Here is a 14,163-nt window from a genome sequence, read left to right on the forward strand (position 1 = left end):
AAAAAGCACAAGAGCTACCACTTCTTAAGAACTCACTGGATGCAAAGTGCTTTACATACCATATCCTATGAGGCCTTTAGAAACTTGCCCAAGGTTCACACTACACCGAGGGCAGAGCTGGACTCCAGAGCTCTTGCTCTTGTGAGACCCTGACTAGCAGAACAGGTTCAGGGCTCAGAGCCCCTGGGTTCAAATCTTGGTTTTGCCCCTTATTAGCTGTGGAACTTTGCGCAAATGATTTAACCTCTCAGTGCCTCCGTTTCATCATCCGTAAAATGGAAATAAAACACAATGCCTCCTTCACAGGGTCACAAGAAGGATAAGGGAGATGAAAAAGACATAGAGTGTTTAGAATGGAGCCTCTCCTATAGTGAGCGCTCAATAAATCTGAAAGACTTTGCTGCTGTGGTTTCCGCATTGCTGTCATGTAACTCAGCCTGAGACAGCAGCCCTTCTCATGGGCTAATATTCCCTGGGAGTCTCTGAGAGCAGGATCTGAAGGATCACCCTCCACCTCCTTTGGTGTTCCCCAGCATACACTTAGAAAAAGTGTACTTTACATTAAAAACCAAAACCAAACCAAACCAAAAGTCCTTCTGAACAATCAAATGGTTTTGATGCATTTCCCACCAAACATATGAATACCAAGCAACGCCAGCCAAGCACACATGTCCAAGGGATCCAGGCACCACTTAAGAAACTGTCCTGAGTTTTCTGGCCAGGCAATGCCACAGATCCCCACACAGGCTACACCACAGGTTCAGGGCTCCTCAGAGTACTCCTGTCACTGTCCTCCTTTGCCCTTGGCCTTGGGCAAGATGCCCCGGGTCAGGCGGGCATCCTGGAGGAGACCTCCATCATCCCTGGCTGCCTCTCGGTGCCTGCATCATTAGAGTTGAGGGAAGCATTCAGAAGGGCTTTGAAGGAGTTTACAGTGATCTCCCCTGAGCCTCTGCTATTTGATTTTTTTTCTTTTAATCTCTGATAGTCAGAAAGCAATTTATCTCAGAGCTTATTAGGGGCCCTTATTTTTTGATGCCTTTGAAGACTGTCAGAAGGACACAGATGGTGGTAAAAGGTACTGGGCGGGGGTGGTGGGGGGAACTCTTAGGACTCATTTACTTCTTTTTCAAAACCTCAGTTCCATACCAGAGATGAAAACTCAGACTGACACAGCAAACTTAAAAAGAGTGGTGGTTAAAAGAGCTCCCAGCAGAGATGGAGAGTCTGAGAGACCCATGCCTTAATGATGGTAGGAGAGCCCAGCTTTTGGAGTCTGTTTGCTCTGACGGAAATGGCCTTCAAAGCAATCAGGACCCTTTGAAAGAAGGGAGACGCCGCATGAAGCTGCAGCATGGCCTGGGGCCTAGGTCAGCCCTAATTCTGAGGCTCACAGCCCAGCTCTGCTCCGTGCAAACCTCATCTGGTCTATGCCTCAGCGGCAGGTGCTTTAAAAAATAAAGGTGGGGGTTTCTACTCAATCATTTCTCAGGAATAAAGTCCACAGTTATGGCATGTGCTTTCCTCCATGGACTCACTCATTCATTCCTCAACTGCTACAGGGCCCCTGTTATGTGTCAGGCGCTGCACTAAGGAAGAGGTGTGAGACTCTCAGGCGCTCGAATGCTCATCAAGAAAGAGATGTATCAACCCGTGGAACCCAACCATCAGTGAGGATGTCTGCAGAAAGTGCAGCAAAGCACAGGAAAAGTGATGCTGAAATTGCAACTGATTTGAACAAGTTAGAAGAGAGCCAGAAACGTGCTCGATTTAGGATTTCAACTCAAGGGTTTTCCTTTCCACTGGAAATAGTTCTGTTTTGCCATGTGATGCCCTTTCAATTTAGAATCTCAGTTTTTGCTGAAATGAAGCTGTTCTATACACAACATGCTCTGGTAGCCTGAGGTCTCCTGGACAGTGGATAAAACACCTAAATGGAGCAACACAGAAACAAACTTGTTTTGTGATCAAGTAAGAAAAGACCATTTTCTTATAGCTCTTGGGAAGGGAAAACATTATGCGCAATCATTTTAATTAAATAACATTTCCTGTACTTTAAAAGTACACATACTGACCATGTGTACCCATTTATTTCCAGAAAGAGATTGAAAGTAGCTTCGTCTACCTTCTCAGTGCTTTGTTGGCAATATATTATTTTAGCTTATCTCCAGAAAGTACATGTAAGATTTCTTTTGAATATGTGTACCTTGATAGCCAAAGAAAGACTATGCACTTCTCAATGACAAAGGTTAAGTATTCTAAACATTTGTTGAGAGACCATCAGACTCACATGCACCACCGCCAATCACTATTACTATTCCTCTTCTTCCTTCTCCTCCTCCTACTAAAAAGGAGGATTAGATGGATGAATTACTCTGGACAGGCCCCTCCCTATATGCTGTGTCCCTTACGAACATGATCTCGCTAAACTCCCATGGAGGTGGGTCCTGTTGTCTTCATTTCCAGGGGATTTGTTAGGTTATGGAGCCACACCACTTCTAAGTCCCAGAGTCAGAAAGTAACATCAAACTTACCAACTCCCAAGCTCAGACTGTAACTGCTACAAGACCCTTAGCATCAGGTATCTTTGAGGTTTTCTGAGAAGCAACACAGGCCAGAAATAAAGGGAATAAACTGGCATATCATAAACATCCGCCAGATGCTGTACTTCCTGCTGCCTCACACTTTTGTGTCAGAAGGAACTTTAAATAACATTCTCAGATACCACCTCAAATTATGGTGGAGGCAGGAGCCCAGGAATACCATTCGTAACAATTATCCCCATGAGACTCTGACTGAGGACGTCATGAATTATGTGATTTAGGCCACTAAATATGTATTTAAGGAGACCCACAGGGGTCACCCATCTGACAGTAACACCCAGCACATTCATGCACACACACTGACAGATAAACATTTAAACACTGAAACAAACGTCTCTGAAAATAATACTTACCCTTGGTAGAGGTGAATAATGCTGACAAGTTCTATTTTATTTTATTCTGTTTCATTTATAAGATATCCTAGCTGTGAATCACTAAACTGATTTCACAACCTTCTAATGGATCTTTTTATTTTTTTTTTGAAAGACAGAGAGAGAATGCTGACTTGGGTGTTCTGTACAGTACAGCTTTTCTAATGCGGTCCTCACAGCCCAAAGAGGCAGAGGAAAGTACTTTTTATCTCCATTTTTATAGATGAGAAAACTGAGGCTTGCGGAGGCTAAGGATTTGCCCCAAATCACAGAGACAGATATGAGGTCTGAACTCGGGCACATCAGAACCTAAAGCCTCCTCTCATCCTACTGAAATCGTCTCAAGTGCCCCCTTCATAAAGTGTGCGCAATGCTGTTAAAAGTGGATTTGCTCCAGAAATGTCACTGACTCTCTTCACTAGGTCCCCATATGTCCTCAATGCCAAGACATCTTTGACTATAAGTTGACATCATCTAGTTACTAATTGGAAGAAGGAGGTAGTGGGAAGAAACTTTGTTAAATGTACACATTCTTTCCAATCACTAGGTTTATCCTCGGCTAATAAATGGTTATAAGAGTCACAGAAACAGGCACTTAGGCAGATTATCCTACAGTCCTGATGCAACTGGAAAGAACCTGGATATGGGCCCATTTGAGGGCCAGGTGGGAGAGATGGCTACTTCTAATCTCCTTCGTTTTTGCTCTTCATGGGAATCTGTGCTGAAAGCAGTAAACGCTGAAACAAATGCAGAAGGCCAGGCAGCCAGAATTATACCTGCTTCCATCTCCAGGGTCACAGGTAAGGAAACCAAGCCCCACGCTGGTGCAAGGTCTCGCCCCAGGTCCCATGCATTTCCTGATCAGAACAGCACCATTCTCCTGACCCAGCTAGACCCTGCCATGATCACAATCCTAAGATCAACCTCATGGACATCCATAAGGCACTTTCACATCACAAAGCACAATCATGCTATCCCACTGGAGCATCGCCACCATCACAAAGCACAACCACGCTATCCCACTGGAGCATCGCCACCATCACAAAGCACAATCACGCTATTCCACTGGAGCATCGCCACCATGCAGAGAAAGCAGGGAAGTATTTTTCACTCCACTTTCAGGTAAAGGGAAATAAAGACCAAGCAGTCTGCACAGTCCACAGACGTAGAGCCAGAGCCCTGTCCTGTAACTCCAAATTCCCAGTTTTATCCATTTCATGGCAGCAATAATGGTACAAGTGTCAAAACAGTGACAATGACACAGCTAAATACTGGTGGGTGGCGAATAAAATAACTTTTCTTAGATGCTTCATAATTTTTCTTAGATGCTTCATAATTTTTGAAAACCCTTTTAAGGAAAGGTTGATACTTAACCTCCTAGAATTAACCTCCATGCTTTCTTAGGTGATTTCACAAAGAATTAGATTGAATCCTGTGGACTTAAAACATACTGTAGTTGGGAGGTACTGTCTGGGTGAAATTACCACTAAAAAATGCCATCAACTGATGAAATGCAGCGTATCCATGCAATGGAATATTATTCAGCTATAAAAAGGAAACCATGGATGAATTAAGGACAGAAATGAGTCACAAAAGACTGCATCGAATATACACATTTTATGATTTCTTTCATATGAAATGAAAGAAATTTCATATGAAAGAAAGAACAGGCAAATCCACAGATACAGAAAGTAGATTAGTGGCTGCCTAGGCCTCAGGGAGGGGAACAAAGGATGGCAGCTGATGGGTACCAGGTTCCTTTATGGGATGAAGAAAAAGCTCTGAAATTAGCTGTGGTGATAGTTGCACAACTCCGTGAATATACTAAAAAAAAAAATTTGATTTCACACTTTAATGAGCAAATTGTATGCTATGTAAAATATATCTTGATAAAGTAAAGCTGTTACCAAAAAAAATCCACATTAACTGTCCTTGAAAATATGGAATTCTATTTAAAACACTTTGCGATAGCAACTTTATTATCAGATCAAAAGAGTCTTCATTCAGGGAAAGCAGATTTTTTTTTTTTTTTTTTTTTTGGTACTGTGTCAACATTTCCTTGGTACCCTTGGCTTCATTACAAAAATAATTTGCAGGCTCAAAAGACAAATGTCTAAACTAAAAATCCTGGAACCTGTTTTCATAAATCATGCTATCTTACTATGTTGGCAATATGGTCCACCTGCTTCATGGAAAATGTTCAGTAATTCAATATCCTGGAGTAAATACAAAAAGCTTCCCCTTGGTTTGTGCTGTTAACTCTGCTGGGAATTTCCTCCTCACTCTCTTTCTTGGCCCAAATCTACTCATAACCTCAGAACCCCTTCCTCCAGACAGCCCTCAGAACCCTTCCTCCCAGGCCCTTTCCAGGCAAATTTTTTTTGGGCGGAGAGTACATTGTTGTATTGACGTCACTGTCCCTCTCACGTTGCCATTTTGCCATTACTGTTTATTGTTTAGCTCCCCCTTCACAAAACCAAGAGCACCCTGAAGGCAGGGACCAGATCTTACTTGAAAATCTCAATGCCTGACACGTAGAGGAGGGGGCCTCCAGCCAGCGCTGGCTGGCTTTGGAAGCAGCGGCAACACATTCACCTTTAAAAGCATTTCAGCTGGAAGAACTGCAAATATCAGTGAGGGAAAAGATTGAAGTTAAACTTACAAGTTCTAAGAAAATGTGAGAGCTAACGAGGAGCAAGCTAGCATATCTTTTTTATAAGGTCAACTGAGTCACACCCCCTTATTCAGCACACTGCTCTTCTCTTGCAGTTAGTTGCATAGAAATTTTATTATCGTAGCATGAAGCACAACTGCCACTTAACAGCACAGAAAGAATCAGCACAGTCCCTGCCCTTACGGCACAACATCTGCCTCAACCACATTTCTTCAGATGACGGACAAGTGTCCAAGAGACCTACCAAGAACCATGTGGTTGCTGTTAATGACCAACTACAACAAAATGGGCAACCCGGGGCAGTGGTGAGAATGTGGGCCTAAATTCTATCTCTGTCCCTTACCAATGGCACGACCATGAGCAAGTTACCAAACGACTCTGTAATGCCAGGCCCCTAATCTGCCCAGTGGAGGAAGTACTCCAACTCCTAGAAGTAATATGAGAATTAAGACTGCACAAGGAGCTGACCCACAGGATAAAGACAGCAGCTGTTCCTTCCCTTTCCCCCAACATGTATTACCCCAGATGCCATCCTACATGTTCACATTGAAGAGATAAGCCTCTCAGAAGGAAGATTCATAACCATAGAAACTTGAAAAGAGAAAGCTCTTTAAATGCTGGTTTATTAAGAAGAATGAAGGCAGATGTGACTGGGGCCAAAGATCTCAGTGCACATTCCTGACACTCCCCCGCTGATCATGAGGCCCAAGGATGTGGCCAGGAGGCCAGGCATCAGCAGCTGGGGTAAGAAAATCGCTGGGCTGAACCGTGGGTCCCTCACAACAGGCAGGCAAGATTTGGGCGTGGAAAAATACATACAGTCCCAGGTGGTAAAGCTCACTTACAACTTCCCTTTTCTTGTCATTTTTTCAGCCTATGTTTCAAAACCTCTAAATCCAGAGCAGCAAGTTCCAAAAGGAGAAGTAGAATCAATAATGATAACAGTCCATGACACACAGTGCTTGCTCCATGACAGGCACTGTTCTAAGACATTTACATCTATTCTCTCACTTCATCCTCATCCAAGGATGGGTAAACTGAGGCAAATAAGTCACATGACTTTTCCCAAGGCTAAACACGTGGTAAACAGGGGAGCCACGGTGAAAACCCAGCAGTCTGCTTCCTGGTTTTAACTGCCATATTCAAAGGCTTCTCCCAAGAACTTGTTCTCATATTGGCTTCACTCCCTCCCGACTTCATATGAGCTTTCAGCAAAATCACTTTAATGAATTCTGCCACCTCACTTTTCCCGGCCATAATAGCGTACTGGAATCAGTATCTATGTAACAGCAGTTCCACGAAGAATTACAAACAACATGCCTTCACATGCTACTCAAAGAGAGAAAGAGAGAGAAAGAAAAGGAAGGAGAGAGAATGTGTAATGAGAAGTGCCAAATGACATGCTATAGCCGGTACACAGTCAACTACATGCAAGCACTGTGCCAAGTTCTTTAGAGTACTGTACGTGTGTGTGTGTGTGTGTATGTGTGCATATAAGTGTATGTGTGTAGGTGTGTATAAGCACGTGTATAAATACATGTATATACACATCTGTATATGTGTGTATATGCATATGTGTGTGGATGTATAGAAAATAGATTTTTTAAAAATATGTATCCTATACAGAAGGCTATTTCATACAGGTCTCAGGGAAGACAAGTGACTTGCCCAAGGCCACAGGGCCTGTGAGAGTGTTGGAGACAGTGTTTGAATCCAGGTATCCAACCCCAAAGCCCATGCTCTGACCTACTCACCACATCCAAACACCTGACTTTACCCTTAGTGACAAACTGTCATGATTTTTATGCCAGGAAACCATGGTAGCACATCAAATGTCTGAAGCTTCACTTTTTGCTGTCTGTAGCATAAAAAGGCATTCAATTAAAACAGAACCACACCTGGGGCCAGATGTGCTTCCTTTATAACTTGAAGAAGTCTCAAATCACTCTCAGGTGTCAGCCTCTTGAGTTAGATTAGAATTTGCAAAAATAAACATTCATTCACTGTGTTACAAGATCCTCCACCAAAGACCTAAAGAAATTTACCTTTGTGAATATTAACAGCATATTGAATTAACATATCACTTTTTAAAAATAAACATGCTTCAAAGACATTCTCTCCCAGAGACTAAAATAAATAACACAAAACTGTGCCAACAGTGGTCATCAACATCTACTATGCTCTTACTTACTCTGAACCAAATACTGTTCTCATCACTGTACAGCATTATCTAATTCAACCTCTCAACTACGTTCAGTAAGAGCTATTACTGTTATCTCTGCTATTAATTATTCTTTAAAATGTCATTTGAGAAATTCCGACTTTACTTCTACTCTATAGATATTTCTTCTGTAGACTTCATCTGATGCTAAAAAAATTTGCACAGGAAACAATTTATTCCATCTAATCTCTTTTTTCAATGTATTAGAGACTCTTGCTGTGAAAGGAACCTGGGAAGCCTCTGCCACGTGCACAGCTGTGCAAGCAGAAGGACCTCTCTATGTTTTCAGGGCTGACCTGCAGTGGAGACACCTACATATAAGTATAAACTTGAGAAAGCAATGAGCACCCAGGGGAGATGGGGCTGCCACTTGGGCTTGCTACTTACCAGTGCTGTGTGAACTTTAAGATGTGCCTGTAGCTTATATTTATCTGGAGTCGAGTAGTCACAGCCGTCGGTGGGACACTTCAGCAAGATGTTACTGTGTTTCTGAATTACGTGGCGTTTAAGGCAGTTTTTGGTGATGGAAGAATAATGACACTGAGAGCAATAATACAGATGTTCCCGGGTGTGGGTGCGGACATGCATATCAAAATGCACTTGGTACCAAAAAAGTTTGCCTAAAAAAAATTTTGACATGAGAACAAGGAAGTTTCTTTTTGACTGATTTTGAATTTTTTTAATTATTTTTTTTTTATCTACAATATTTATCTCCCTCTTGCGCTTGTCCAGGTCACCCTTCATACCTTTCACCACATTTCTGTCTGAAAATTACCTTTCAAAGGTGGGAGGCTGCAAATATTAAGGGTGCTACTAGTTTTTGCATAATGTTAGGGCCAGGAGAGGAGGAAGCCAGTGTTTACTGAGAACCAGTTATGGTGCCAAATACCATGATGCACATGCATAAATCTACAAGTCTCTAAGTTCTACCGGCCCTCCTGGGACAGCAGGTCTGGAGCTGGATTTTCTATATCCTGTACCACCAGAGTTCCAGGAGCCATGCTTTCATTGTGAGTTGCAGGGTGCTATTTGGCACCTCCCTACAGAGAGCTGCAGCCACTTTTGTAACCTCTCTTGGCTGATCTAGTAGTTGGCCACAATTTAAAGCTCAACTTTAAACTTGCCATGTGCCAGAAGAAAGATTCTTCTTGGTTAGAGTTCTGGTAGAGGTCATGGGTAACCCTTAGCACACACACCTGACCAGACCAACACCGTCAACTGTGCAGCCATCCCGGCCGCCTCCACAAGACTCCAAGCACTAACTGCCACACAGGGGCCACCGTTCCTATCTACAATGGAGGAGGGTGGCTCACTTAGAAGGTGTTCTTTGCAAACAAACATGAGCTCAAATCAAATGTGAGGTGACCACAGCGTGATGGTTGTGGACAGGGCCACACACCGGCGCTGCCTTTCCTTACCACAGTATTCACACTCCAGGTCTCCATAAACTTTCCGGATCCGCTCACACAAGCTGGTGTTCATTTGCTTCTTCTGTAAACTGTTCAGGACCTTCATGAATGCGGTGATGCCTGACCGGTGCTCAGGGACAGCTTTGCAAGAGTCAGGCTGATGTGTGATGGTGTCTCCACCACCAGCTACTGGAGGGAGGAGGTCTGAGGCCTCAGCTGGGTTTGACCTGAGACACCTGCTGGGATCTGGGTGACCAGCTGAAAGCGCAGCCATGTTCTGCCTTTCCCCTGGGGGGCTCTGGGCGCCCTGGCTTTCCTGATCTGACCCAGCACTCTGGGCCTTGGACAGCAGTAGTGTGATCACTTCACCTTGCGTCTGGACTGAGCTTCTGTGCTGCATGTCTGCGGGCTTCTCAGGAGCAGCATGAGCCTCCACGGAGGAGCTATCATTTTTCAACAAAAAATCATCTGAAACCACCTCTTGAGAATGCAGGTCTGAGGAGGAGACCACGGTGGTTTCCAGCTCACAGGGTGGCAGGGCTGTGCTTTCGGTCTGCGGGGAGGCCAGGTGCACAGCTGGGGCAGGCATTTCCCCAGGGGCCTCTGGCTCCTTCCGGCCCTCCTCCAGCTGAGTGTCCCCAGGACAGGCCTCTTCCTTGAGTGCATTCACGCCCTGGAGGGCAAATTCCTCTTCCACCAGCTGTAGCTGGTCCCCCAGAGCTTCTTGCTGGATGTCCCCACCAGGCTCCAAGAGGCAGAAGCTCTGGTTGATGGAACTGGTGAAGATCAAGGCCTCCTGGGCAGCCCCATGCACCTCTTTGATGTGGGAGCGCAGCCTGATGGAGCTGACGAACTTCTTGCGGCAGACGGCACAGACGTACACGAAGGGGTGCTTCCTGACATGCAGCTCCAGCGCCTGGTACTTGGTGGCCCCATGGCCACAGAGCTCACAGGCAAAAGGCCACTTGTCTCCGTGGACCAGCATATGGCGGTCACGGTCCAGCTCGTTCTTGAACTTACGCTCACAGATGTGGCAGTCATAGAGCAGCTGCCGCTTGCCCTCCCTCGTCATCAGGCAGAGCTCGTCCAAGGCCTCTTTGACCTTCTTGTCCTGTGGGTCATGTGCATCTCGGATGTGCTTGATGAGGTTCTTGACGTCAGAGTACTTCTTCTTGCAGAAGCGGCAGTGCTGCTTGATCTTCTTGTGCACTCGCTCGATGTGCACCTTGAGGTGGCCCTTGCTCAGGCAGGTGAACGAGCAATAGTCGCAGGCGAACTTCTCTCCAGTGTGCTTGCGCAGGTGCACGTTGAGGTTGGCCTTGATGGCACTGGCATAGCTGCACTGGGGGCACTTGTATGGCTTTTCATTGGTGTGGATCCTCAGGTGGGCCTGCAGCGAGTGCTTGAACTTGAAGACCTTGTTGCAGTATTCACAAGTGAAGATTTTGAGCTGAGTAGGACCTAGCCTAGAAACAGATGACAGCATGGTTACATCTGGAGACCCTGAATGTTCCTCATGAACTCTACATCCTTTTCATGAACCAAACACTAAAGGCTGAAAAGTGAATGAAACTGGACAGACGCTGGATGGGTGCATTCATTCACTCAACAAACAGGATCGGAGGGCTCGTGTGTGCCATGGTCCTTCAGGAGCTCACAGTCTTGGGGGAGGGAGGACAGGTTGGCAAATATTTGCATGACAGTGCACTGTCAGTGCATGACAGTGACAGTGTGGTATGTATTGATAGGAATATGCACACCGCAAAAAAGGAAAGAGACCTCTAACCTGGATTAGGATAGCTGAGAAAACTTGAGGAAGAGATGTCTGTCTGGACTGGGCTTCAAGAAAAGGAAAGAGGGAGGCAAGAGAAGGAAGAAGGAAGAGGAAGGACAGGTGTGCCATCCACAACACACACAATAATAATCAGCTGTGTTCCAAGCTGATCTAGGTGGATTCTGTGATATTTTAAGAGGACTAATCTTAATGGAATGAATTCAGTCTGCTGCATAAGACTGGATGCAACCATCTTTTCAATAGCTTGGTTAAGCCAGACTTGCCTATTCATTCAACCAACTGTTGGGGGTGACTCTTTTCCTTTCTGCAAGTTTCCATGTGAGGGCCAACCATTAGTGAATGACCCCTGGCCTTTCTTTACATCCTTACTTCTTCCCAAGAAAAGAGAACCAACGTGTTTGATTGGTGACTTTAGAGCAGGACCTAAGACACAAGCTGAGCTCTGCCTGTTTCTGGGGAGGATGTGCCTGCCTGGGGTGAGCATAGGATACAGCTGGCACTTAGCCAACTGGGCCTCTGTGAGCCTGGCTGGAGCAATCCAGGACTGCGGGTGGGAGAGAAAGTCTGTCTCATTCTGCAGGCAGTAACAGGAGGCTATTGCTGACTTGTACCACACTGTTCTCCTCCACAGCTCTGTCAGTAATAGAGCTGGCGTGTGGCTCTCCATATTTCTCCTTCTCTATCATGGTTGGTTTAGAACGCAGATGGGGAAAATAGGGTTGCTGTTTATTAACTTCGTGTTCCATTTATTCATAAATGGCCACCATTTGTTAACACCTGCCAATGCGTTTCAGACACTGCATTAGATTTTATGTATGTGGTGAAGAACAAAAGCATGGTCCGTCTGCCTCATGAATTCTGTCTCTTTCAATACAGTAATATGTGTGCTGAATGAGATGGTAATAATAACAGCTAATAATTATTGAGTATGTGTAGTATGATAAGCTGTATGCTAAATATTTAATCCCAACTGTATTGTTATACTCATTTTACAGATGAGAAAACTGAGTATTTGCCCCATGTTGTACAGTTAGTAAGTGGTGAAGTCAGGACTTGAATCTAGGAAGACTCTCCAACTCTAGAGCCTACAGGTGCATGCTTATCGTCTCTACTGCCTGAAATCACTGACACGCAGCGACCCTGCCCCAGAGTGGCTGTACCGCAAAGAAGGCTCCCTGTGTGGGGTTTCCATTGCTGTTGGAATGGCCAAGCCTTGTTTCTGAAACCAGCAAATGACAGTCACCAAAGTACCACAATAGGCACCAGGGACAGGCACTGACAGATGAGTCTAAGGAGGCAAATGAGGCTTCTTCTCCAGCCGTAACTGCCTTCTCTGGACAATGTGTCCAGGTTATCCAAAAAGGACCTCAAACATACTAATAATCATGTAGTGCTATTAACCAGATACCATTCAACTGTACCCACTCTCACTGTAAAGTCTATAGTTATAAAACTATCCAAACAACTGTGTCTAATCAATACAGGTGGCCTTGTCTTTAAATTTAAAATATTTAAATGGATTACAGTCCATAAATACCAGAGGGTACAATCCACATGATGTAATTACAATATTTAAATTTGGAAGTTACTAGTATGCCTGCATGCTAAGCCCAAGGCTAATTTAAGGAAAGTAATTTGGATCTTTCTCAAATGACAAAGATATCCAGAAGGTGATACATATTATCGGCACAAAGAATGCCAAAGAAAGAAACCCTGGATTCATAACATTAATTAAATAAATAAATCAAGACTTTGCATATTTTCTCCTCTACTGCAAGATCTAAACAGTCTTAGGAGAATCTTTTGCTCTGATTTTTTGTATTATTAGGCAAATACCTGGTAAAGCCCTTAATGCCCGGGTTCCCCTTGACGATAGTGAGTCTGATGAGGATGCTACACAGCCTCCGTCTGACCCTTAAGTCCAAAGTCATTGACTGTGACAGTGAACCGATGCCAGAGCTTCGATGTCCATGCGAGTTCTATGAAGTCACTTTATTCCAAATGCTGCCTCCTCAGAGAGGTACTCACACCACTGCTTTTACAAAGGAATCCGGCCGGGCGCGGTGGCTCATGCCTGTAATCCCAGCACTTTGGGAGGCTGAGGAGGGCGGATCACGAGGTCAGGAGATACAGACCACCCTGGCTAACATGGTGAAACCCCGTCTCTACTAAAAATACAAAAAATTAGCTGGGCGTGGTGGAGGGCGCCTGTAGTCCCAGCTACTCAGGAGGCTGAGGCAGGAGAATGGCGTGAACCCAGGAGGTGGAGCTTGCAGTGAGCCGAGATCGCGCCACTGCACTCCAGCCCAGGAGACAGAGCCAGACTCCATCTCAAAAAAAAAAAAAAAAAAAGAAATCCAGCAGAACTTTAAGAGGTCCTACTCCTTAATCCAGTTATTCCACTTCTGAGAATTTATCCAAAAGAAAGAATACAAAATTCAGATGATGGTGCTCATGGCTCATTTTCCATAATAGCTAAGAATGGGAAGCTGTTCGAAGGTACCAACATAGGGAACTAGTTTGTTTGCATGTTTATCTTTCTTCACTTATTCATTCCCTTAAAAAAGTTTTCCAGGTACTCAGGATACAAAAGGGAATGAAAACAAGCACAGCCCTGCTCTCTGGAGCTCACCTTCCAGAAAGTGCCATAGGCCAGCCTATGTACTAAATATAAAAGTAAGCAGACAAGGACCATCAGGCTCCCTGTGAGAAGGATAAGGGCCGGACACTCCGAGAGTCCAGTCAGGGTAGAGTGACTTGGTCTAGGGACAGGGAAGGCCTCCCTGAGGACAAGACATTTGAGCAGAAAGCTAAAGGACAGATGAGCATTAACTAAGCAAGAGGAAGGAAAGGCATCCAGGAAAAGGAAGCGGCGCCTGCAAGAAGAGACTAAGGAAGTGAAAAGAGGCCCAGATGGCTGGAACAGATGGCAGGAGCAAGAGTACTGGGGAACCACAGCAGGTGGACAAGGCTCAGAGGTGGCAGGGCTAGTCTTGGAAGCCCCCTGTACCCCTAAGAGCAAGGCAAAGCCTAAAAGGGTAACAATCAGATGAGCATTTTTAAAAGATCTTATTGGCTCCAATGTCAAGA

The 14,163-nt window shown here is 44.8% G+C and overlaps 1 protein-coding gene across 4 annotated transcripts in view; it reads right to left on the bottom strand.

Annotated features, from left to right (window-relative positions):
* ZFAT (zinc finger and AT-hook domain containing) overlaps positions 1-14,163 on the bottom strand; it is a 234,291-nt gene that overhangs the window by 113,019 nt on the left and 107,109 nt on the right. For all 4 annotated transcript variants that reach the window (XM_054518860.2, XM_024251400.3, XM_024251401.3 and 1 more), the window contains 2 exons: positions 9,288-10,744; positions 8,257-8,489 (listed from right to left, as the gene is read on the bottom strand). In XM_054518860.2, coding sequence (XP_054374835.2) covers positions 8,257-8,489; positions 9,288-10,744 — 1,690 coding nt within the window. The remainder of the gene's footprint in view (positions 1-8,256; positions 8,490-9,287; positions 10,745-14,163) is intronic.

Source organism: Pongo abelii, chromosome 7 (assembly GCF_028885655.2).
Source record: "Pongo abelii isolate AG06213 chromosome 7, NHGRI_mPonAbe1-v2.0_pri, whole genome shotgun sequence".
Classification (NCBI taxonomy): Eukaryota; Metazoa; Chordata; class Mammalia; order Primates; family Hominidae; genus Pongo; species Pongo abelii.